Here is a 20,624-nt window from a genome sequence, read left to right on the forward strand (position 1 = left end):
CGGCCCCGACTGGGCCAGGCTGGTTCAGCCCCTCGAGGCCTCTGGGGGCCACTCGGGCTGCCTGCCCCACGGCCCAAGGGGCCAAGATGGCCGTGAAGGTCACCCCACCCCTGCCCCCCCACCCTTGGCCTAACCCCTGCTAAAGACACCCAGCTGCTGGGGCCGGGAAGGCACGGGGTCAGGGGCCCAGGCCATGGGCGGGGTGGGCAGGAGGGACTGATTGTCTCATCCTGCGACTCAGATCTGTGTCCTAAGCCCCTCCCAGGAGCCAGACCCAGCAGACACCCCTTCAGCCTGGGCCACCCCCTCGGGAAGCCCCCCTCCCAGACCAGAGGCTTGCTCTGGACCCGAGACCCTCTGATCTGAAGCCCACCCAGGCCTCCAAAGCCCCTGCCCCTGGACCAGTCTCCCCCCCCCTTCCCCAGGCACTTCCCGTGAATCACTCAGGCTGGAATCTGATGAGCTCAGGCCTCCCCACCCAGTGCTGCCGGCCTCTGCCTTCTGCCTGGCCAGTGGGGTCACCACGCCCCCAAGAGGGTCTTCTCAGCAACTCCCAGCCCCCAGCAGGGTCCACCATGGGGTGGGGTAGCTGAGTGGTGGCAGGGATAGGCCACGGCTGGGGGTGAGATTAGTCAGGAGAAGGACTTGGACCTCTTTTGCATCATCAAAAATGTATGTGTGTCGTTATGTTGTATGTGTATCTCTGTGTGTGTCTGCACTTGTCTCTGAGTTTGTGTGTGTGTCTGCACTTCCACGCCTGTGCAGCGTGGGAAGCAGCAGGCATGTCCGAGAGGGGGCCTTGGGTATGTCAGCGGCAGTCCTGCAAGGGTAGGTGTAAGCGTGCCATGAGGGTCCTTGTGGAGCAGGTCACCACATGTCTCTGTGTTGGCCTGTCTCCATGTATGTGCGTCAGGGTGTCACATTCTGAACCCGAGAGGGAGAGTGTGAGGGAATATCTCTGAGTTTGCAGATCTAGGGATGTCTGCGTCAGGGTGTGGCTCAGGGGAGGGGCCAATGTGTGTCACTGTGTCCCATCCTGCAGGGCATGAATGGCTAACAGTGTCAGGGTGTCCTAACACTCTGGGTGTTCCTGTTAAGGGTGGCGGTGCTCAGGCTTCACTGTAGGTGACCCTGGCAGGGCAGGGTGTCACACAGCCTGTGTGCAAATGTGAGTCAGGGTGTTTGCGTGTTAAGCTGTGGACATGAAGGCGGTCACAAGGCCATGGCGGGGAGTTAACTGCTTGGTGTTGAAGTTGAGTCAGGGCGTCTGCGTGTTAAGTTGTAGGCATGAAGGCGGTCACAAGGCCATGGCGGGGAGTTAACTGCTTGGTGTTGAAATTGAGTCAGGGTGTTGTGGGTCTCAATGACCGCTTTCCTCACCACCCTGGCAGGGTCCTCTCTCAGGCCACCCCACAGGTCTGGCTCCTGAGCCTGCCTGGCCAGAGAGCCCTGGGGGGAAGAGGCCGCTCTCTCATTCCCTTCCCAACCTCCATTAGCAGGATCCCCATTCGCAGGACGGTCCCAGGGCCCTTCCTGGCACCAGGCCCTGCACAGGTCCTCTGAATGCCCTGGGTCCCCGGGGGGGGGGGGGGGGGGGGGGGTGCCTCAGTAGAGAAGGGAATCTGGCATGTGACTGGGAGTGGGGCACGCCCGCCCCCTGGTGGCAGCAATGGAGGATGTGCCGCCCCATGTCCCAAGCCATGGGATGAACAGTTAGGCTGAGTCTTCAATCACTCCACATATATTTACTACATGCCAGTTCCGGGCCAGGCATTGTTCTAGGCCCCCAAGATTCAGCAGGGAACAAGGCCGACTTGGCTCTGGCCTTCTGGTGAGGAAGACAGACAATAAACAAACTCACACAGGGAACTACTGTGAGGTGATAAGTGCAACATTTCCAAGTGAGGAAATGACTCTGCTGCTCCTCCAGAGATCCAAGCGTCAGGGTTCCAGCCCTGCCCTGCAGCAGTGGATGCTGGAAATGGCACGGCACCTCTCAGAGCCCTGACTTCCTCTTCCAGAAGGCCAAAGGTGGAAGGCAGTAGTGGGAGTGGGGGGGGGGGGGGGGCAGTACAGAGTCTGAGCGCACAGTAGGCCGTTACTGCCCAGATCACAGCTGTCTCCCTCTGGCTGGGGCTGAGGATGCTTGGTCCATACGGACACAACAGATTGCTGAGTGGATGAGTAAACAACTCCTTCTGTTTTGGAGGATTGCAGAATCCGAAGCTCCACGGAACCTGGTGTCTGAGTCCTCTGCCCTGTAACAAGCCACTTTGCCTGAGCAAGCCTCAGTTTCCTCATCTATAAAATGGGGACAATAAGATCAGTTCTAGACCAGCCTGTCATTGCCTGCCCTGCCTGGAGCCCCAACCCCTGTCTCATGACCCTTGGTCATGCTGATTTATCTGGCCGGGACCCCTAACCCATCAGAATTTCTTCAGAAGGTAAACCAGAAGATTCAGGGAGCAGGCAGGGCCTGGCAGTGCTCCAATGAGCCACTGCTGGGGGCATGCTGAATTCTCAGAGCCAGGAATTAGGACTGAGCATGGGAAGGAGGTGGGAAGGGCTTGCAGAGGCCCCCTCGCAGGGGCCCAGAAGCCTCAGCCAGCCCTAGTTCCCATGAGACCAGCTCTTCATCCGGCCCTGGGGTTCTCTGAACACCCCCTGCAACCATTCCAGGTCCTTCCTCTGAGACTGAACTTGAGACATCCTGTGTTTGGTTCCCAGAACCCAGCCCTCCCTTAACCTCCCAGCCCGCTGCCCTTCCCTCTTAGTTATCAAACTCCAATTAGTGGACAACATTTATTGTGCGCCTGTGGAGTGCCCAGCACTGTACAGGGCACTCGGGTGGGTGCGGGACTCGGGGGGACATACAAAAGAGTGAAGGGAGACTCCCCACCAGCGAGAAGCTTGTGCGGGGCGGGTAGAAGTGGGGGAAGTTAGAGCTGCTGATGGCCTAGTGAGAAATTTGGGAGCCCTGCAACCTGGGCTGTATCTGGAGGGTCTGAAATCCCAATGTCCAGGATTTCTACCTTCCAGCTGTCATGTCTGATATATGAGCTGATGTCCCTTTGTGCTCAGTGTCTGAGGGAGCACCTCAGAGACTGGCTAGGGTCCTCCTTCCACCAGGGGCTAGTTCCTTCCCAGGGAGTGGTCCCCTGAGGCTGGCCTCATTCAGACCCCTGACTCCCAAGACAGCTGAGGGCCAGAGGTCTTGGCCCTGGCACTGTCCCCAAGTTGCCTGGCAGCTGCCAGACTGCAAACCCCGTGACCACCTACACACTGCCGCTGCCCTGGAGCTGCGTTCGTCCATCAGGTCACCCTCTCGGCAGCTTCCTGAGCCATGTGCACCCCCTTGTGGTTGTTGCTGGTATTTTCTTTGCTCATTTGTTGCCTGATCCGGGCCTCCCTTTGGGGTCTACCAGACCTTGAGGGTTAATTTACTGGTGGTTTAGAACACAAGGAGTAGCTGGAACCTGACCCCTGGTTTGGGTGTGGGGATCCCAATGGCCTCCTGTGTGGTGTCTTAGGAGTCACTTTCCCAAGCCTCAGTGGGTAAAAAGCCAGGCCCTGTGTCCCGTAAAGCTCTTGTGAGGTCCAAGAGAGTCAAGTGCAGAGGAGATGATTTCCGAATCCTCACCTCACTTCAGAAGCCTGTCTCCTCTGTCCCATTCCCTTGGGACATCACAGTGCCTGGGAGGACTTCCCATCTTGGGGAAAGACCAGAATGTGGGTGTTCTCTCAGCTGGACCCGACCCAGTCCCCAGGGCTGCCTGGAGAGCCTCTCCCTTCTGTGAGAGTGAAGAGCAGACCCTTGGCGAGGTGTGTGTATGTGTGTTGCCAGCGTCCAACCTCCTTCCCTCCGCTTTCCCCTAGTCTGAGCTCTGCTTTGCCACAAAACCATCCATTCTGACCCATGGAAGACTTCTGGGAGAAGGTAGGGCAGCAGTAGCACCCCGACTTCACAGATGAGGACACTGAGGTTTGGAGGTGCTTGGCCTCCAGGTGGTCTGGGCAGCACTGGGCCCCAACATCTTGCTGCCTCCCCAAATCCTCCTGACACCCAGGAGTGGGTGGGGCCTTTCAGGGCCTTGAAGCCCCACCCTCCACTGCCAGAGGTCAGGCCCCTGTTTGATTTGTCCCCTGTTGGGCACACTCACCACTGCGGGACGGCTGGCCTCCAGCTGGGGGACAAGGATGAGAGGCCAAGGGGCCTTGGGCCCTTCGTCTGGGCCCCCCCTCAAAACCCCCTGGGCTTTACTCCAGTGCCCAGATGTGGCCAGTCCAGGCACCTCCCAGCAGGTGTGATCAGAGGGCTAGACAGTCAGAGGAGGTGGCAGACACGGAGCGGCCCGGGGTGGGGAAGACTAGGGGGCTGTGCCTTGGCCAGTGGGGTGGATGGCTCTGAAAGGCCTTCCCCCCAGGCTCAGAGTTTTCTGCCCCAAATGGCCCTTCTGCCCACTCCCAGCTACTCCTCTGCTGCCTGGCTTCCCTCAGCCTCTGGCCCCCTTGGCTGGGCAGGGCCTCCCCTGGCCTGGTCCTCGCCCCCCTCGGCCATCGTCTCAGACTCTCCCCTGCTGTCCCTGGGACTGGCTTTGACCTTGGTGTCCCCATCTCCCCGGCCCCCTTTCTCCTGCTCCCTGCCCTCTGCCTCTGGCCTCCCACTGCCCTCCTCTGGGGCAGCCCCCGGGGAGGTGCCCTGGGTCTCGCGCCACTCTGTCCGGCGATAGATGAGGTAGCCGGTGGTGGGGAGCTGGTGGGCCAGGGCTCCGGGGGGCAGGCGGTGGTAGTCCTCCTCCTTGTATAGGAAGAGGCTGAAAGTATCAGGCTGGGTCACCCGGAACTTGGTGGCACAGAGCTTATTCAGCATGGCAATCGAGGCCCCTGGGGGCACGGCTAGCGTCTTGGAGGTACAGCCACTGCTGGGGTCCTGATAGGCTACGCGGAGGAGGTGCTGTGCAGGAGAAGCAAAATCAAGAACTCAGTCCTGCCTGGTGCGAATCTGGCTGCAAAGCTTGAGGTCTCAGTAGAAGCTCTGCAGGAACAGGGCTGGGATGGTACATATCCAGTGGTAGAACCAGTGGCAACAGCTTTGTGAATAAGGTGAGCTCTGAGCAGGGGCTCTGAGGAAGGGAGGGATGTGCTTGGGCTAGCGGGTCACAGCTGCAGGCTGGAAGGACGCCCCAGCAGGCCTCTACAGCCTAACAATCCTACTCAGGTAGAGCTTACTCTGCGCCCTCAGTACTTGTCCTGAATTAACCCATTTCATCCAAATATCAACCCCAGGAGGTAGATACTATTACCCCATTTTATAGACAAGAAAATTGAGGCACAAAGAGGTTATATAACTTGCCCAAGCTCCCAGAGCCAAAAAGCAGCAGAGCCAGCATTTGGATCCAGGATCTGGCTATCAAATCTGGACTCTTAGCCAAGGCTAGAAAGGGTCTCTTGACTGCATGGAAGGAGGGTGAAGGGCAGAGATGCTGTTTGGCTCTGAGGACACCACGCCTGAGCCCAGATGGGAGGGTATGGGGGTCACGGGCTGGAAGCCTGAGTCCAGTTGGGGGCCAGAAGCCAGGATCTGCCTGTGTCCCTTTCCCTCCCCATGTCATGTCTCAGTTTCCTCATCTGTAAAATGGGGATAATAATGATCCCACTTCAGAGTTTCTGTGAAGATTCAAGGCTGAGCCGCCAGCGCACTGAGCACAGTGCCGGCTCGTGGAACGCAGCCTCCAGAAAGCCTGGCTCGGACGTGTGTTACGCACGGGGCGCTGTTTCTGTCGTGGGCTAATGCAGGACTGGCCTTTCCCCTTCCCCCTCCTTTCCTGGGTCTCATTGGGCAAAGGAGAGGACTGCGCCAGACAATGCCAGACTCCCCCCGGGGGTGGCCAGTCCTGTTACCTGGAAGCTGTGGGTGGCGGGCAGGCGGCGCTGCTCCCAGAGGCTGAGGGAGGACTGCAGCTCCTGCGAGGGGCTCAGCGGGAGGGTGTGGGCCTCGTTCAGGCCACTCAGCAGGACCAGGCTGGCCGAGAGGCTGGTCAGGTAGTAGCCGCCTGGGACACAAGGGGAGGAATGCGGCTCAGGCTGGGCGTGAGTGACCTGCTCCTTCCGCCTCCTCTGCTCAGTCAGGGCGCCCCAGCCCCACCCAGACAGAAGGGGCGTGTGCGGGGTTCCTCACCCTCTCCAGTGAGCAAGGCAGGCTCCAGCAGCTCTGACATGTACTCGGCCTCCAGCAGCAGCTCAGGAAGGTCGCACTGGGCCAGGACGAGGCTCAGCAGTGGGAGGAATTCATCGGCCCCTGCACCCTCCCCTGTGGTGGTGGAGGAGGAAGCTTCAGGCTCCTCTGGGACCCCAGGGTCAGAATCCACTACTTATCTTAGACAAGGACCCTCCCCTCCGCCTGCCAGGCCTTGGGCACTGTGGTCTCTATGGCAACCAGGGGGCAAGGCCTGGGGAGTGGATACTCTGCTTTCTGGGCCACAGTTTTACCATCTGTGAAATGGGAGGGTTGGACCCTTTTTTTTTTTTTTCCCCTTCCCTGCTGTGCCATTCCTGGAGCCTCTGCCTGGTGGCCTGCCTCTGACTTGGCAGGAGCCAGTGGGAGGTGGTGGGAGGGGGCATACCTGCCTGGGTCCTCAAGGCTGTGTAGAGCAGCTTGCAGGCCTGCAGGAGCCGCTTGACCTGGGCGCTGGGTGAGTAGGCACGAAGTAGCTGCAGCAGCTTCTGGCGCACCTGTTCCATCTCTACTGGGGAGGGCAGGCTTAAGTGGGACCCGAAGGCTCTGGGGCCCTGGGCCCGGGCCAGGCAGAGGCCTTCAGCCAGGCGGCCCAGGGAGCCGTTGGTGGAAAGACGGCGCCGCAGGCGGGCCACCAGGATGGGCCGGAGAGGCTTGAGCACGGAGCGATGCAGCGACTTCTCCAGGACGCATTCTGCGGGGGAGAGGTAGGCTGGGGTCAGGGGAACCAGGGGGGCAGAGTCCCTGGGAGGAAGGGCATGATCAGGAGAGGAGAGGGATGAAAAAGAGGAGGAACCTTGGGACTTCCCTGGTGGCGCAGTGGTTAAGAATCCACCTGCCAGTGCAGGGGACACAGGTTCGATCCCTGGTCCAGGAAGATCCCACGTGCCGCGGAGCAACTAAGCCCGTGTGCCACAACTACTGACCCTGTGCGCCACAACTACTGAAGCCCGTAAGCCTAGAGCCCGTGCTCCACAACAAGAGAAGCCACCACAATGAGAAGCCTGCTCACCACAACAAAGAGAAGCCCCTGCTCGCCGCAGCTACAGAAAGCCTGCATGCAGCAACGAAGACCCAACGCGGCCATAAATAAAATAAATAATAAATTAAAAAAAGATTTGGAAACTTGGTGACAGGGAGGCAGGCGGTGGACAGAATTTGCTTGAATGGTGGTGAGACAAGGTGGGTTTGTAAAGCCGCAGAACAGACTGAGAGACAGGCTGGCAGTGTGGGGAGGCAGAGAGAGTGGAATGCGGAGATAGTGCTGAACCGGCAGAGCCCCGGGCTGGAGTCTCACCCAGCCTTTCTGGTGGCAGCAGCTTCTCCGGGCCCAGCTCCGCGCTCAGCATGGCTCGGGCCCGGCTCAGCGCCTCGCGGATACCCTGCAGCTCCTGGGTCTCAGGGCCGGCCCGCACCTGGGTCAGTAGGTCCTGCACCAGCTGGCCCACGGCTGTGTGTCGGTCCTGCATCAGCGCTGCGGCTGCCCGGCCCACCTGCCGCTCGGGCGCCAGCAGGGAGCAGAAGGCAGCGCTCATGGACCGAAGCAGCGGCCGCCGGCGGCCCAGGCGGGGTGAGGTTGCTGGGCTCCCCTGGGACCCTGGCACCCCCTCCTCCTCTGAGCTGCTGGGGGAGCCGCAATCCACCTCCTGGAGGGAAGGCAGTGGCGGGAGGCTGGGGCCGGTGCCCCCTGGCACACGGTACCCCACTGAGCTCTCCCTCCGCAGCAGCTGGCGAGAGGGCAACCTTTCTGTCTGGTTGGGGGCTGTCCCTGGCAGCACTGGGACTGGGGGAGGCGGCACAGCTGGTGGAGACAGGGGGCTGGAGGTCTCTGTGGACACACGCACTTTGAAGCTCCTCTTGAATTTCTCCCGCTTGGTGGGGCCCAGGTCCCCTGGGAACAAGGGGTTGAAGAAACACAAGGCAGCTCCAGTGCCCTGGTCCAGCTCTTGTGGGGACCGGGGCTTCAGCCTGGGCAGCAGTGGGCCTTCAGATGGGCCTGGCTGAGCCTTGGTGTTGAGGGAGGAGCTCCAGAACTCTAGGGAAGAGAAACAGGTTGGGGCCTCAGGGGGTTCAGGGAGGGGGCCCAACCGAGGGAAAGGCACAGGCTTCAGGCTGTGTGCCCATGCCTTCCCTTTCCCTCTTGGCCTCAGCTTGTCCATCTGAGCAACGGGTAGCAGGGGAGCCCTTACCAATGCCCAGATGGGAGATGGCTTCCAGCTCCTTGCGGGTGGCTGCCTGGCAGATGGCTCTGGGGAGCTGAAGCGGGAGGAGAAGAATGTCCCTGAGGCCGGAGAGGGGAGCAAAAAGTCAGGAGTGAGGAAAGCTCTGGGCTGTGGGCACTGAGAGCGTCTGTGTGGGAGGAGGACAGGGTATCCCAGGGAGCAGGGCCCCATGGACAGCAGGCGCCCTGCAGGCAGGCTCACCGGGTGTGGCAGTAGGCACAGATGAGCTGGACCAGGTCCAGGAACACAAGCTCTGAGCCCTCCAAGGAGACGCCTGAGAGACGGGAAGTGAGGTTGTTCTCTGGGGAACCCCGGTGCCCTGCCTTGATGGCTTCCAGCCCCTCCCTCCAGGCCGGTCCCTCTCACCCCCAGGGCTCTCCTGGATGTAGTGGCTGGAGACGAAGGAGGGGCCGCTGGCCTCGGGCAGCCGCATGCACAAGGCTTGGCACTGGCGAGTGTTAGATTTCCGTACCAGGAATGTCTGCGAGTCGACAGGGGTCGGAGGCTCAGGACCTCCGCGTCCAGCCCCGCTCCCTCCCACCCTCGGCCACCAGCCCCAGGGGTGGGGGAAGACTCACCCCGGGGGGCTCGGTCCTCAGCACGTGCAGCGCGGCCGCGGCGTTGGCCCGCAGCTGCAGCCACACGGGCCGGGTAAGCAGCAGGCGCTCCCGCAGGCTCACGGTGCGCCCGGGCTGCTGAGGCCCACCTGCTCGTGCCCCGCCGGCATCAGGCACATCGTACAGCGGGTCCTGCGCTGGCCTGGGGGCAGGCGCCAGACCTGAGCAGGGGGCCAGGGGCTGGGAACCTTGCCCAACCCTCTCCCCCTCCTTGCCCCAGGATAGACCCAGTTCTGTGGTCCCCCCGCCCCTGCCCCAGCGGGTTGCCCTTCCAACTTCACTAACTTTTCTCTCTCCAGGTGCCCAGGTGCGAAGCTGGTTGGGCTGGGGGCTCCGAGAAGGCCTGCTCCAGACTCTCCAGGGGCTTCCATGGCTGGGAGCTCCTTCGGTATCTCCGGGGACTCAGGAAGAGAATCCAGCCCCCAAGGCAAGAGCACTCACATTCCCAGTGGTGAGTAACACTTCCTGAGGGCGGTTCGCCCTGTCACAGCCGCCAGTTAACTCTTGTGTGTCCACTCAGCCCGGGCAGTGCCTGCTTCCTCTGTTCTGGGCCCAGCCTCTGGGGGCAGGGATCGTCTCCATGCAAGTGGCCCTCCGAGGGCCCCAGCTGTGGGGCTACCACCTCCACACAGTGCGTCCTAAAGCCTTGCCAGCCTCCTCGAATCATACAGGTGGGCAGAAAGGGGTTAAGCAGGGCCTATCTAGGTCCCCACAGGCCTCGCCTTTGGGGCATCTTTAGGTCTGTGGTCAACTGCTCATCTGTCCACGGTCTTGAGCTCAGCCTTGTGGGAGAGCGCCCCCTACAGGTCACCGATGACGCATTCCTGAGCTTAACTTGCGTTTTGGGATTTCAGGTTGCCGTGGAGAAAGGATGCTGTGTCTCCATGGAAACTAACCTCTTTGCTTAACTGAGGTTCTGGGGGCGGTTCTAACAGTCAGCGCTAAACAGGGGGGAGTCTGGCTGTGAGGTCGTCAGAACATGGCGCTGCTGCCAGCTGCCTCCCACGCACACAGGCTCTGCCAGCCTGCCTTGCCAATCTGCCAAGTGACTGGGGCAGGTGCAGACATGATCCAGTCTCCAGGCACCGAGTACCCAGTCCCCGTCCCCACCCAAGGCCACGTGCTCTGCCTGTGCCACATGTTGCTTCAGACGTTGCTCACCAGCACCAGGCAGTCCAGGGCCCAGCCCCCCAACCTCTGGGGAGCAGGCAAGTGGGAGAACCCCCCTTCCCCAGCCTATACTCCAAGTTCGAGTGGGTAGGCTCCCGCTAGGCAGTGGGAAGAGGTACCAGGGACCCCAGAAGAGACTGCCTGTCACAAGCACTCTCCATGAGAGCCCCGATTCCCTTGCAAGGTAAATTAGACACACGCCGGTCACGCCAGAGTCCCGGAAAAGGTTTTAATTCCAGTCCCTGAAATCTGGGAGGCGGACACCAGGAACCGCCTTGAGAAGGAAGACCTGGGGAGCCTGCCTTCTCACCTCCAACAACAGCCAGGACACAAAGGTCCCCCAAATATCATTTCTGGCCCAGAGTTCCCGTGAAGTGGGACCCAGCTCACTGGCTCGGTGACTAGGGAGCCGGGTCCAAGGTCAGCAGAAAGGATGTTGCTTTGGCTTAAGATGAGACACATCTTCATCAGGGAGGGCACCGCGAAGGCTGACCTTCAGTGGGGGCAGGTGGTGGGCTGGCCGGGGATGGAGGAGACAGTGTTGCCTGGCTAAGGCAGCTCCAGGCCACCGTTGAACAGGGCCCCGAGGAGGGGCAGAGGAGGAGTCCAGACCAGTGGCGGCTGGAGGGGAGGGCCACAGCAGCACTGCAGGGCTGGCTGGGCAGACGCTGAGGGGCCTGTCAGTCTGCCTTTCTGCAGCAGGTAAGTTCAAATGCTGGGTTTGCTGCCAGCTGCTCCAAGGGCCCCCTGGCTGTGAACAGCAGGGTCAAGGTCCTGGGGGTACACAGGAAGGGAAAAACCACTGCAGGTGAGAGGACGCCGAACCAAGAGGGAAGCAGGCACTTCATGTGCGGCACTGAGAGGAGTGGCCTCAGTCTGGCCCAGAGCAGGCAAGGCCAGGAGGGCACAGGTCAGCTCCACACCGCTGATTCCTGGGCCTCTCTGGTACTCTGGGCCCGCCAGGCCAGCTGCTAGGGCTCAGCACTCCACCCTCCCTAACCAGAGCTGGCGGGGCGGGTCCATCACCTAGCCCCATTACTCACCCCCACCGTAGCTCCCACAATGCCCTCACACCCAGACCGTCCTGACTCTCTCAGGTCACTGATCTGACACAGTCCCTGCCTCCCTCTGGGCTCCTTTCCTGGAGGCTGGGCTGGGGGAGGAAGAACAACCCCAGTAGTTTGTGGGTTTTTTTGACCAGGGATCGAACCCGCGCCCCCTGCAGTGGAAGCGTGGAGTCTTAACCACTGGACCGTCAGGGAAGTCCCGACCCTGCCGGTTCTTACCATCTGATTTTCTCTTCTGAGGGGACACAGCTGCTCTTGCCTGGGTGGGTAAGAAGAAAACCCCCCTGAGAGCCTGCCTCCAGCTTGGCAAATCCCCCTTCCACCATCAGCCTTTCTGAGGTGGAGGTGCTGCTGGGTCCGGGCTGCACTAGAGGGGTTGCCGGGGTATAAGACCCCTTCTAGGCAAAGGTTTGATGTGCTCTCCAGTCAGAGACTCAGGCAGCCCAGCTGCTTTCCCGCCTTCCTGACCTCCCTTTACCCCCACCCCCATCAAAACCTGCCCTGCAACAAGGGGCTGATGTAGACTAGGAACTCCCTCCTCCGGAACAGCCTCAGGCCAAACGAGCCTTGTGAGCTCAAGCAATGCCAGGGAACCTGGGCTGAAGGCAGAGGGTGCCGAGGGCTGAGCAGAGAGCTTCCCAGGCCCTCAGGAAGTCCACACGTGGAGCGCCTGCAAAGCCCAAAGCTGGCATCTGGTTGGGGAGGGGGCACTGCAGTGCCAGCCCCCATCCTGAGACAGGCAGCACCGGACCCACCTTTTTGATGGCTGTCCAGTCCTCCAGGATGTCGATCTCCTGCAGCATGTACACGATGTAAGGGCCTGCAATGGGGGTCAAGGAAGCAGGAAGCCTGGTGGAGGGGGCAGGTGACGGGCCTTGGCCCGGGAGCTCCAACACTCAGAAGAGGCGGTGCTGTGGACATCGGGGCAGGGAGCCGAGGACCTAGTTAAGAGCTCAGGCTCCACCTCCTACCTCTTGGCCCCCGGGTTCTCGGCAGGGTGGAGAGGTGGCATGGCTATGGCCTATTTCACCCACTCCACGGGGGCCTTCCAGTCTCAACCCTACCACTCCTCAGCTCCCCTCACCTATTCTCCGGTCTCAAGGTCAGAAGGCCAAGGTCCATGCCACCCACTCAGGGATCTGGCCCCTTTCCCCATCTACAAAGAGACTCTAGTCTCCTCTGTCCTGAAAACAACCCTCCTTCGGTCTCACACTCCCCTGTGGGGACCAGCCACTCTGTCCCCCTGATGTCTCCACACCCTCACCTCCCATTCACCCTTCAAGTCTCTGCAGTCCAGATTCTTCCCTCCCTCCCTGCGTGAACCTGATTCCCACCACCAGGAGGTCAGTGCCCTGAGAATCTGGTTGCTGCAGGAATATGAGGGGTGGGGTGGGTGCACAAGAGAATTCAATTCAGTTCAACTCCGTGCTGCTGTGCCAGGAGGGAGGAAGGCACAGCAGGCCCTGGACCAAAGGGACGCACGCCTGGGGCGGGGCAGAGATGACCATGCCCAGATGGGAGGCAGGTGCCCCAGTTTAGGTACAGGGGTAATATCTAAACAGCCATTTCGGCGGGGAAACCAGGAGAGGCTTCGTGGAGGAAGTAACAACCGAGACAAGCACTGAGCAGGCACACGGGCAAAGGCAGCCGATAGGAGAACGGAAAGTCAGCAAAGGCATGGGGGTGGGAAAGCCTGGGACGTCATGGGAAAGCCAGAAGGGCCTCAAAGGAGAGCTCACTCCGGAAATTACGGCGAAATCTCTGGATGGATGTTTCTACTTTTTTACGGTCCACACAGCCTAGGAGGACCCCGCAAAAAATCCCTGACGGCTGGATTTGACTGGACATGGCCACAGGATGCCAGATGACCATAAATGAGTCTGGTCTGCCTCTGTCTTGCGTGTCCCTCCACCCTCCTCCGCCCTGACCTCTCGCCCAGCTCGGGCCACCGTGGGGGAAAGGATACCGGAAACAAGAGGGGCCTTCTTCCTCTTGCTGGGCGGCACGGAGCCCCAGGTCTTCGAGCTGCCTCTGGCGTGCAGTTTGTCATCCCACCACTCTGTGCCCCAGACCAGGGTCAGGATTGGGGTGCCGGCCATCCCAGGACGCCCCACCCCTGTAGCCTGTGTCCCTCACCCGGGCCAGGCCAGCCCTTCCCCATCACTCGCACCCCTACCCCAACCAGGGCAGTGCAGAGAAGCCTGGGCTTGGGGTTGGAAGCTGAGTTCAACCCTGGGAAAGAGGTCACTGTGATTTTGTGAGGCTCGCTCTCTTCATCTGTTTCATGGACAGGGGTACGATAATAATTCCTCCCTCCCCAGTGCCCTGTATGAACGTCGGCCTGTGGACATGGAGAGGACTTGGCCATGGCATGTGCGTGTGTCAGAATGACACCTCCGTTCTGGAAACTGAGCAGGGGGGCAGGGGACCCGCTCTTCCTGAGTCCCCACTGTGTGCCAGGCTCTGGGCTAGGCGCTTCCCTGGCTGCTTTCATTCAGTCCCCACAGTGACCACGAAGCAGGTCCTCTTACAACCCCCCTGTGCAGGCAGGGAAGCTGAGGCCAAGATGGGGGGCAGGCACTGAAAGCACAGGGCCTGGGGCAGGGGTGCCCAGCCAGCCGCTCGCCTCACCAGAGCTGATGTCCAGGCTCTGGCGGTCCTCCTCCAGCCTCTGGATCCGCTCCTGCAGCTCCCCCTGCAGGGTGTCGTAGAGCAGCAGCTTCTCACTCTGGAAGAGGCGGAGTGGCTCAGCCAGGCAGGCCGGGGTGGCCACTTCCGTCCCCACCTAGCGCCCAGCGCCCGGCACATTCACCTCCAGGTGCTGCTTGGCTCCCTGCAGCTCACACTCGTACTTGTTCCTGATCACGTCCAGACAGAAGCCCTTGTAAATCCCTGTGGAGGGAGGGAGTGGGAGGTCCTGCTTGGCCAGGGACCCAGGGGCCCATAAAGGGGGGCCAGGGGCACGGGTGAGGCCGAGCAGGGACGAGAGGGGAAGGGGCCAGAGAGCCATGGCTTCTGGTAGGGGAACAGGGCACACACCTGCCACCTGAATGCGGATCTTGAGGCTCCGCTGCAGCCCCCCGAGAGGCTCTGTGTATTCGGGCGCCCTCTCAGCTCCCACCTCCTCCAGCCGCACCCGCAGCTGACTCAGCCGTTCCCTGAACAACCTGGGAGGTAAGAGGCAGCCGCGCACCCGTGTGCTCGCCCGTCAAACACGAGCGGAGCGCCCGCTCCACAGCAGGCCCCAGCCAGCCCTGCCCGGCCCCAGGGTCCCTTGCTCACTTCTCCTTCAGCTCTGAGAACTGCTTCTCCAGGTCCAGCATTTCACTGACGCACTCGCTGCGGCGGCGCTCGTAGCCCTCATCGTCCATCTCTGGGACAAGAGGCCAGTCAGGGCGGGCAGAGCGGGGGCGGGCGGCACGCGGGCGTGTGGGGCTCACCTGAGCTCTCCTCCTCGGACTCGGTCTGGCTGCCGCTCCGTTCCTCCTCGCTCTCTTCCTCCTCCCCATTCATCTCGGCGGCTGAGTCGCCCTCTGCTTCCATCTCCTCTGTGTCTTTGCTTGGAGGCTGGACGGGCATCTGGGCTCTGGGAGTAGGAGTGGAGCCATCACTCGCCACTGCCCACAGCTCTGAGCGGGAAAGTGGCCACTTGGGAAGTCAAACCAAGCCTCACTGCTGACGGGGACAACCGGGGGGGTGACTGGACTCGCCACACCCTGGGCACACACTGGGTGGGGCAGGTGCAAGTGGCCCTGCCTGCACATCTCCCGAAGCCTGGGAACCACAGAAATGCCCATGCCCTTGGACGCTGCCAGTGATCCCAATCCCGGGAACAGTGGCCAAGGTGACGATCCATAAGATGGGAAAGGCCAAGGTGGGCTCCCCACTGTCTGTGGGACTGGGCCCAAACATCTGACTGGGGCTTTCAAGGCCCTGCATAGACTGGACTTGAACTGCTGGTCCGGCTCCTTCACCCCACCTTCTAATGCTTAGTTCTCAAATATACCATGCACTTCCTACCCAGCGCCCCCCGCCCACCGTGCTGCTCCTTCTGCCTATGATGCCACCACTTCTCTTCCTGAGAACACTCTACAATGCTCATCTTCTCACCGTGCTCAAATCCTATCTCCCTCTGCTTCCTCTAAGACCTCACGTCATCAGTGCTCCCGTCTTCTGCATCCTCCACTCTCCCTCTTGACAGCTCTGTCCCATGAAACTTTAGACGCGCTCAGGAATTTCCCACCATATAGAAAAAGCAGAAACACAAAACTTCACCCCACTCCACTCAATCGCCCCCCGTTTTCCACCTTTTCCAGGCCTTGCTCTTCCTACTTTCACCTCCCGCTTGTTCTAGTCTGTTTCTGTATCATCGCTCTCAGCTTAAACTGATCCTGCAGAGTTAACAGATGACCTCCTTGTACCTAATGCCAGTATTTTTTGGTGCTTACCTCAGGTTGACTTCTCAGCAACACTGAACACTGTTAAGCATTCCTTCATTTATTCACTCATTTAATCTTTATTGAAAATCTAATATATGCTAGGTACCATCAGACACCACGGTAGGAGGCAGGCACAAGTGTGACAGAAAGACAGTCTCTGACCTCAAGGAGTTTACAAGTTCCTGGATGAGAGAGAGGCCAAGAAGCAGATCATTACTGTGGGGTGAGAAGAGTTAAGATGAGGGGCATATGGGAGAGACAGCTAAACTGGGACCTGGAGCCTGCTGCAGTTTTGAGGGCAGAGGAAGATGGGCCAGACAGATGAGCTGAGCTGGTTGAGGGAGGGAGCATTTAACCAGAGTAGGTAGTGTGAGCAAAGACCCCGAAAGGAGAGAAGGGGCAGGGTTGGGGGCACCTGGGTCTAAGCCTCAGAGAGAAATCTGGGCTGCAGAGATCTGGTCATCACATATAGTGAGTTCTTCAGGCCTTGGGAGAGGGTGCAACCAGCAAGGCAGAATGTGTGGAGTGAGAAGGGGCTCGTGATGGAGCTCCCAGGGTCACCAAAGGGGCAGATGATGCGACCCCTGCAAAACAGAAGGAAAGTAGCAAGAGGTGGAGGAGGGAAAACTCAAAGCATGGAGAGAACTTCAGAATGAAGGAGACGTGACAGTGCCAAGTGCGGCCAAAAGATCACTCAAGAGGAAGAATAAATAGTCTTCTCAACAGATCATCTCTTTGTCTACTGGGGGCTTCTGGTTCACTGTGATATGCTTGTCTGGGCACTTCTCTTGTAGTCCTTTAGTTCCGTGTAGACACCCTTCCTTATTTATTTACATGTCTATTGGCCCATTCTCATGTCTGTCTCCCCAGCCAGTCTGTAAGCCTCACCAGGGCTGGGCTGCACATGCGCTTTATTCGCCTAGCACAGTACTAACTCATTCGATGACTGGAGGATTTGCAAATACAAATTAAACCAAACAAGCTTTTGCAGGGCAGGGATTGGCTTTTACTTCTTGGTAGCCCCCGGCCTCTGTAGTGGTAGCAAACGTCAATTCAAGTAAATTAACTGGCCTAGCCTAGAGGACAGTTTCGAAACATTCCTCAATGATTTCACAAATGATCCGACCCTGACCTGAAAACTTCGGTTCTCCAAACCAGCCTCATCTTTCCCATTCTCAAGCCTCAGTTCCTGCATTTCCCAAACTTCGCAATTCCTCTTCACTGTTAAATATATTAATTTTGGAAGATGCAGCGGTAGGTAAGTCCTACCTTTCCGGACCAGAAAGGGTGAGGGGTTGGGGGAGGTCTCTCCAGCAGTCTGAGTCTACTGGGTGAGCTGAATTAAATCACAACCTCCCCCTCCTTACCTTGGGTATAAAAAGAGAATAATAAAGATTGCAAGCGATAAGGAATGGAAAAGCAAATTATAAGGCACTGTGTACAGGCAGTTTATCTCTCAGAAAGTGAGCATGTCGATGGCAGGCCTCCTCGAAAGGAAGATTCTTCCCTACCCTCGAAGAAGCCAACACAGCCCCTCTACGGCGCGCCGAGGGCCCCCCGTCCCGCTCCATCTGCGTACGCGCGGGCGCGGGCGGGACAATCACTGGCTCTTCCACGGCCAGCACCGGTCCCGCGGCCCCCGGCACGCATCCGGCCGGTTAAGTCTCCGCTTCGGCCCTGGAGATTGGGCCGGCTCCGACCCACTGGCCGGAGAGGGCGAACCAGGCGCCAGGGTTGGCGTTACGCACCCGCGGGGAGTGGGGCCTCCGGCCTCACGTCCGAGACTCCCTGAGAGGTGCCGGAGGCAGCCGGTACTGTCCACCGCCGCGGGGCTCCCAGAAGCGCCGAGCGAGCCTTTTTCCTGAGGCGAGAGCCTGTCCACGCTTCCGCATGCGTCATCAGCAGGGGCCCGTCGGAGTGCTCACAATTGGACAGCTCGGGGCTAGGCATGCCGGGATACCGCGGGCCGGTTTCCATAGCAACCGACTGAAATTCACACAGGCTTTCAACAGGCAGGGAAGGCCCTCGTGCGTTTCTTGCTTTGCAGCCAGCGCGCCTCGGTCCGCAGCCACCACCCACGGCTTGAAAGGGGAGAGCCCGCGACCTGCTCCCCCACCCCGCCCGGTTCAGGAGAGTAATGGAGCCAGCTTTAGGTGTGAACACTCATTTATTTACACATTGTAGTCGGTAGGCAAATTACCCAGCCCAGCCTATTCAGAGGTCCAGATCTCAGACTCCCACGCACAGAGCCTGCAGACCCATCCCTTCTCCAGGGCCCCTGAGACGGAGGCCTAAGACAACCAGGAAGTTGCCCAAAAGCTAAGAACTAAATTCAACGCCTTCAACTGATTTCTTTCCAAAATGCCCATTTTGTTAAGTACTCGGACTTCTCAGCTCTGCCCCATTCATACTTTTTGCTCTCCTATAGCCCACCCACCCAAGAGTGTTAATAACAATAATAATAACAACAATAATAATACTGTAATAATATTAATAATACTTCACATTTGTACGAAGCTTACAGAATGTTTTCACATGTAGCATCTCATCTGAACCTCCCAACAGTTCTGTGAGGTAGGTATTCTCACCTCCCTTTAACAGATGGGGTAACTGAGGCTCAGAGAGCGAATGGGATTTGCTCAAGGCCACACAACTAGTTAGTGGTTAAGCTAGGACTTGATCCCAGCATCCCATACTCAAGTCCAGTGTTCAAACACCACAGCTACCACTGTAAAGTGGAGTGACATTTCTTACCCCAGTCAGGCCTGAGGCGCGGCCTAAGGAGTGAGGAGGCTGAGACTTCTCAGACTAGGGGAGGGAAGGGCTCAGCAGTGACGCGGGGAGTCAGGGTACTTGGCCTTCAACTCCTGTTTGAACTGACGGTAAAGGATCTTATTGTGCTGATTTTCGGCCTCTTTCTGGGGATGGAATTTCAGAGCTTCTTTGAAGCCCTTATGAACCAGGAAACCTTCGTTCAACACCTCGAAATCGAATCCTGCCACGTGCAGCTCACAGGCCTGTGGGGGAAGAGACAGGTCAGCAAAATTTGATGACATTCCTAGGGCAGAGACTGACATCCCTGCTCGCTCCAGCATTCCCATTCCTCTGGAGGCATCCTGGATCTTCCAACCATCCAACCACCGCCTGAACTATGATCCCTCCTGCCTCATTGCCTCTTTTCCATCCAGAGCCACTCATAGCTCCCTGACCCCACCATCCATCCTGCCCCATTTCCCCTGCCCTCTCCCTTATGAGCACCTGGCTGATACGATTGAAGCCATACTGCCGAAAGCGCTCGTCGAAGTTGGGCACCTTGCCTCCGGCCACGTAGAATGGCTCCCAGGGGTCTTGCCAGGGCACCACGTAGGCAGGCCTCAGCAAGGTCTCTTCTGGCAGGTTGACCCAGCGGGAGTAGTTGGTGGGCGCCTGGCAGGGGGTGCACAGCCCATAATAGAAGGGCCGCACCTCGCCCACCTGGTAGAGCTGCAGCAGCTCGTTTTTGTTCGTGGGCATGCGGCGGGCTCGACGGATCTCGAAGGCAGGCACCACCAGCGCTGTGCCCGCCCACTGCTTGCTCTGATCCAGCATTTCTCGCAGGCCTCTCCACAGCCCCTCACTGGGCACCATGTCCACGTCGATTACCAGGGCATAGTTGGCCCCCTCACGAGCCAGATTCCTCAGCAGGTTATTGGGGTAGGAGACATTGGTGCCCAGCGCGTAATTGATCCCGGGCTGGGCCACCCTGGCTAGCTTGTCAAAGACCTCCTGGCAGGACCGCAACAGGGCAAACTCCCCTGGCTCCCGGGGGTCGGGCACGGCGGCCTCATAGCGTGAGGGGCACACAAGGTGCATGGCAACCCTGGCACGCATATCGGGGCAGTGGCTGCTCAGCGCGTAGGTCAGCACCGTGGCCAGCTGCGCCTCCTCCTTGGTGGCGGCGAACACCGACACGGATAGCGGGCCCTCCCAGCGCTCCAACAGGCCCGATAGGTGCAGCAGGTTGTCCACACTGGCGTGAGTGGCCAGGATCACATCGTTGGGGTCCATGGTGGTCTTCAGTAGGCCCCTGTAGACGCGATAGTCGCCGCTAGCGTCCAGGACGCCTCCGGAGGCCAGCGCGGTGCGAAGCTGCGCCTTGACTTGGTCCACCGACCGCGGGGACGGGGGAAAGAATTCAAAATATTGGTCTTGCTCCTCCTGCCCGTGCAGCCCGGACAGCAGCGACAGGTAGAGCAGCTGCAGCATCGCCACCAGCATTAGCGCGGCCAGCAGCAGCTGGTAGAAGGCGCACCGTATGGCGTAGGACATCTGCATGGCTCTCGGGGCTCGCGGCGCGCAGCAGAGACCACCGGGCCGCAGCCTCTGCCTGCCGCCGCAAGCCCGGATTTACCGCAGCCTGCCGAGCGCGGCCGAAGCGAGCCGAGGCGAGCCGAGCCCCTCGCGCAGCCGCGCCCGCCCGCCCGCGCCGGCCTCGGGCGCGCCAGCTCGCCCCCTGTGCGCCGGGAGGAGCTACTGCATTCTCTGCCCGCGCCGCGCGCTTTGTAAACGCTGGAAACTGGCCGCCACCGCTCCGCCGCGCCTGCTGGGTTCCCAGAAACAGGCACCCCCCTCCTCCGGGTCAGTGCGCGACCTCCTGGACCAAGCGCGTCCTGAAACCCCGGCGCGCTCGTCCCCGACTTAGGGAGGGGAAATTGTGGCAGAGCTTGGCTGCAGAGTGGTGAAGGATGGCGCGGGTTCCCGCCTGTGGCAGGCGGAAAGGAACACAAAAAGCCCCTTTCTGTCCGCCGTCTCTCCCTCCTCTAGGTCTCATCACGTCTGTACTGAGGAATGCCTGCGAGGGTGCCGGGAGGCGCGGAGATGAGAGATAAAGGAAT

General features: G+C 59.8%; 3 protein-coding genes across 7 annotated transcripts; all 3 read right to left on the reverse strand.

The window, feature by feature from the left end:
* Positions 1-4,338: 4,338 nt before the first annotated feature.
* RIN1 (Ras and Rab interactor 1) lies at positions 4,339-9,779 on the reverse strand. The gene is made up of 10 exons (XM_060017524.2): positions 9,360-9,779; positions 9,036-9,216; positions 8,824-8,938; positions 8,659-8,731; positions 8,425-8,516; positions 7,533-8,270; positions 6,624-6,929; positions 6,179-6,310; positions 5,902-6,053; positions 4,339-4,954 (listed from the first exon to the last, which is right to left on the reverse strand). The coding sequence occupies exons 1-10, from the start codon at positions 9,443-9,445 to the stop codon at positions 4,469-4,471; spliced, it is 2,361 nt and encodes a 786-aa protein (XP_059873507.1). The 5' UTR covers positions 9,446-9,779; the 3' UTR covers positions 4,339-4,468.
* A 686-nt stretch (positions 9,780-10,465) lies between these two features.
* BRMS1 (BRMS1 transcriptional repressor and anoikis regulator) lies at positions 10,466-17,658 on the reverse strand. 5 transcript variants are annotated; one of them, XM_060019309.1, is made up of 10 exons: positions 14,752-14,897; positions 14,594-14,684; positions 14,351-14,478; positions 14,124-14,203; positions 13,943-14,039; positions 13,278-13,370; positions 12,067-12,131; positions 11,531-11,570; positions 11,288-11,397; positions 10,466-11,018 (listed from the first exon to the last, which is right to left on the reverse strand). In XM_060019309.1, exons 1-10 carry the CDS (start codon positions 14,888-14,890, stop codon positions 10,953-10,955), a joined length of 909 nt encoding a protein of 302 aa, XP_059875292.1. In that variant the 5' UTR covers positions 14,891-14,897; the 3' UTR covers positions 10,466-10,952. The 5 variants fall into 5 exon arrangements, with proteins under 5 accessions (XP_059875292.1, XP_059875290.1, XP_059875289.1 ...); XM_060019307.1 differs by lacking the exons at positions 11,288-11,397; positions 13,278-13,370 and adding an exon at positions 17,499-17,658 and having other exon boundaries at positions 12,067-12,222; positions 14,351-14,469; XM_060019306.1 differs by lacking the exons at positions 11,288-11,397; positions 13,278-13,370 and adding an exon at positions 17,499-17,655 and having other exon boundaries at positions 12,067-12,222.
* A 221-nt stretch (positions 17,659-17,879) lies between these two features.
* B4GAT1 (beta-1,4-glucuronyltransferase 1) lies at positions 17,880-20,147 on the reverse strand. The gene is made up of 2 exons (XM_060019303.1): positions 19,009-20,147; positions 17,880-18,767 (listed from the first exon to the last, which is right to left on the reverse strand). Exons 1-2 carry the CDS (start codon positions 20,062-20,064, stop codon positions 18,576-18,578), a joined length of 1,248 nt encoding a protein of 415 aa, XP_059875286.1. The 5' UTR covers positions 20,065-20,147; the 3' UTR covers positions 17,880-18,575.
* Positions 20,148-20,624: the final 477 nt, after the last annotated feature.

Source organism: Delphinus delphis, chromosome 8, assembly GCF_949987515.2.
Source record: "Delphinus delphis chromosome 8, mDelDel1.2, whole genome shotgun sequence".
In the NCBI taxonomy this organism is placed as follows: domain Eukaryota; kingdom Metazoa; phylum Chordata; class Mammalia; order Artiodactyla; family Delphinidae; genus Delphinus; species Delphinus delphis.

Excerpts from the sequence above, each read along its gene's own strand:
- RIN1 (XM_060017524.2), bottom strand. The coding sequence starts at position 9,445 with ATGGAAGCCCCTGGAGAGTCTGGAGCAGGCCTTCTCGGAGCCCCCAGC. Across the intron at positions 9,217-9,359 it reads GGGCACCTGGAGAGAGAAAA|GCCAGCGCAGGACCCGCTGT; the intron begins GTTAGTGAAGTT and ends GCCTGCCCCCAG. Across the intron at positions 6,930-7,532 it reads GCTGCCACCAGAAAGGCTGG|AATGCGTCCTGGAGAAGTCG; the intron begins GTGAGACTCCAG and ends TCTCCCCCGCAG.
- B4GAT1 (XM_060019303.1), bottom strand. The coding sequence starts at position 20,064 with ATGCAGATGTCCTACGCCATACGGTGCGCCTTCTACCAGCTGCTGCTG. Across the intron at positions 18,768-19,008 it reads GCTTCAATCGTATCAGCCAG|GCCTGTGAGCTGCACGTGGC; the intron begins GTGCTCATAAGG and ends CTTCCCCCACAG.
- BRMS1 (XM_060019309.1), bottom strand. The coding sequence starts at position 14,890 with ATGCCCGTCCAGCCTCCAAGCAAAGACACAGAGGAGATGGAAGCAGAG. Across the intron at positions 12,132-13,277 it reads GAAGGCCCCTCTTGTTTCCG|GCCCTTACATCGTGTACATG; the intron begins GTATCCTTTCCC and ends CCCCCATTGCAG. Across the intron at positions 11,571-12,066 it reads ACTGGACAGCCATCAAAAAG|GCAAGAGCAGCTGTGTCCCC; the intron begins GTGGGTCCGGTG and ends TTACCCACCCAG.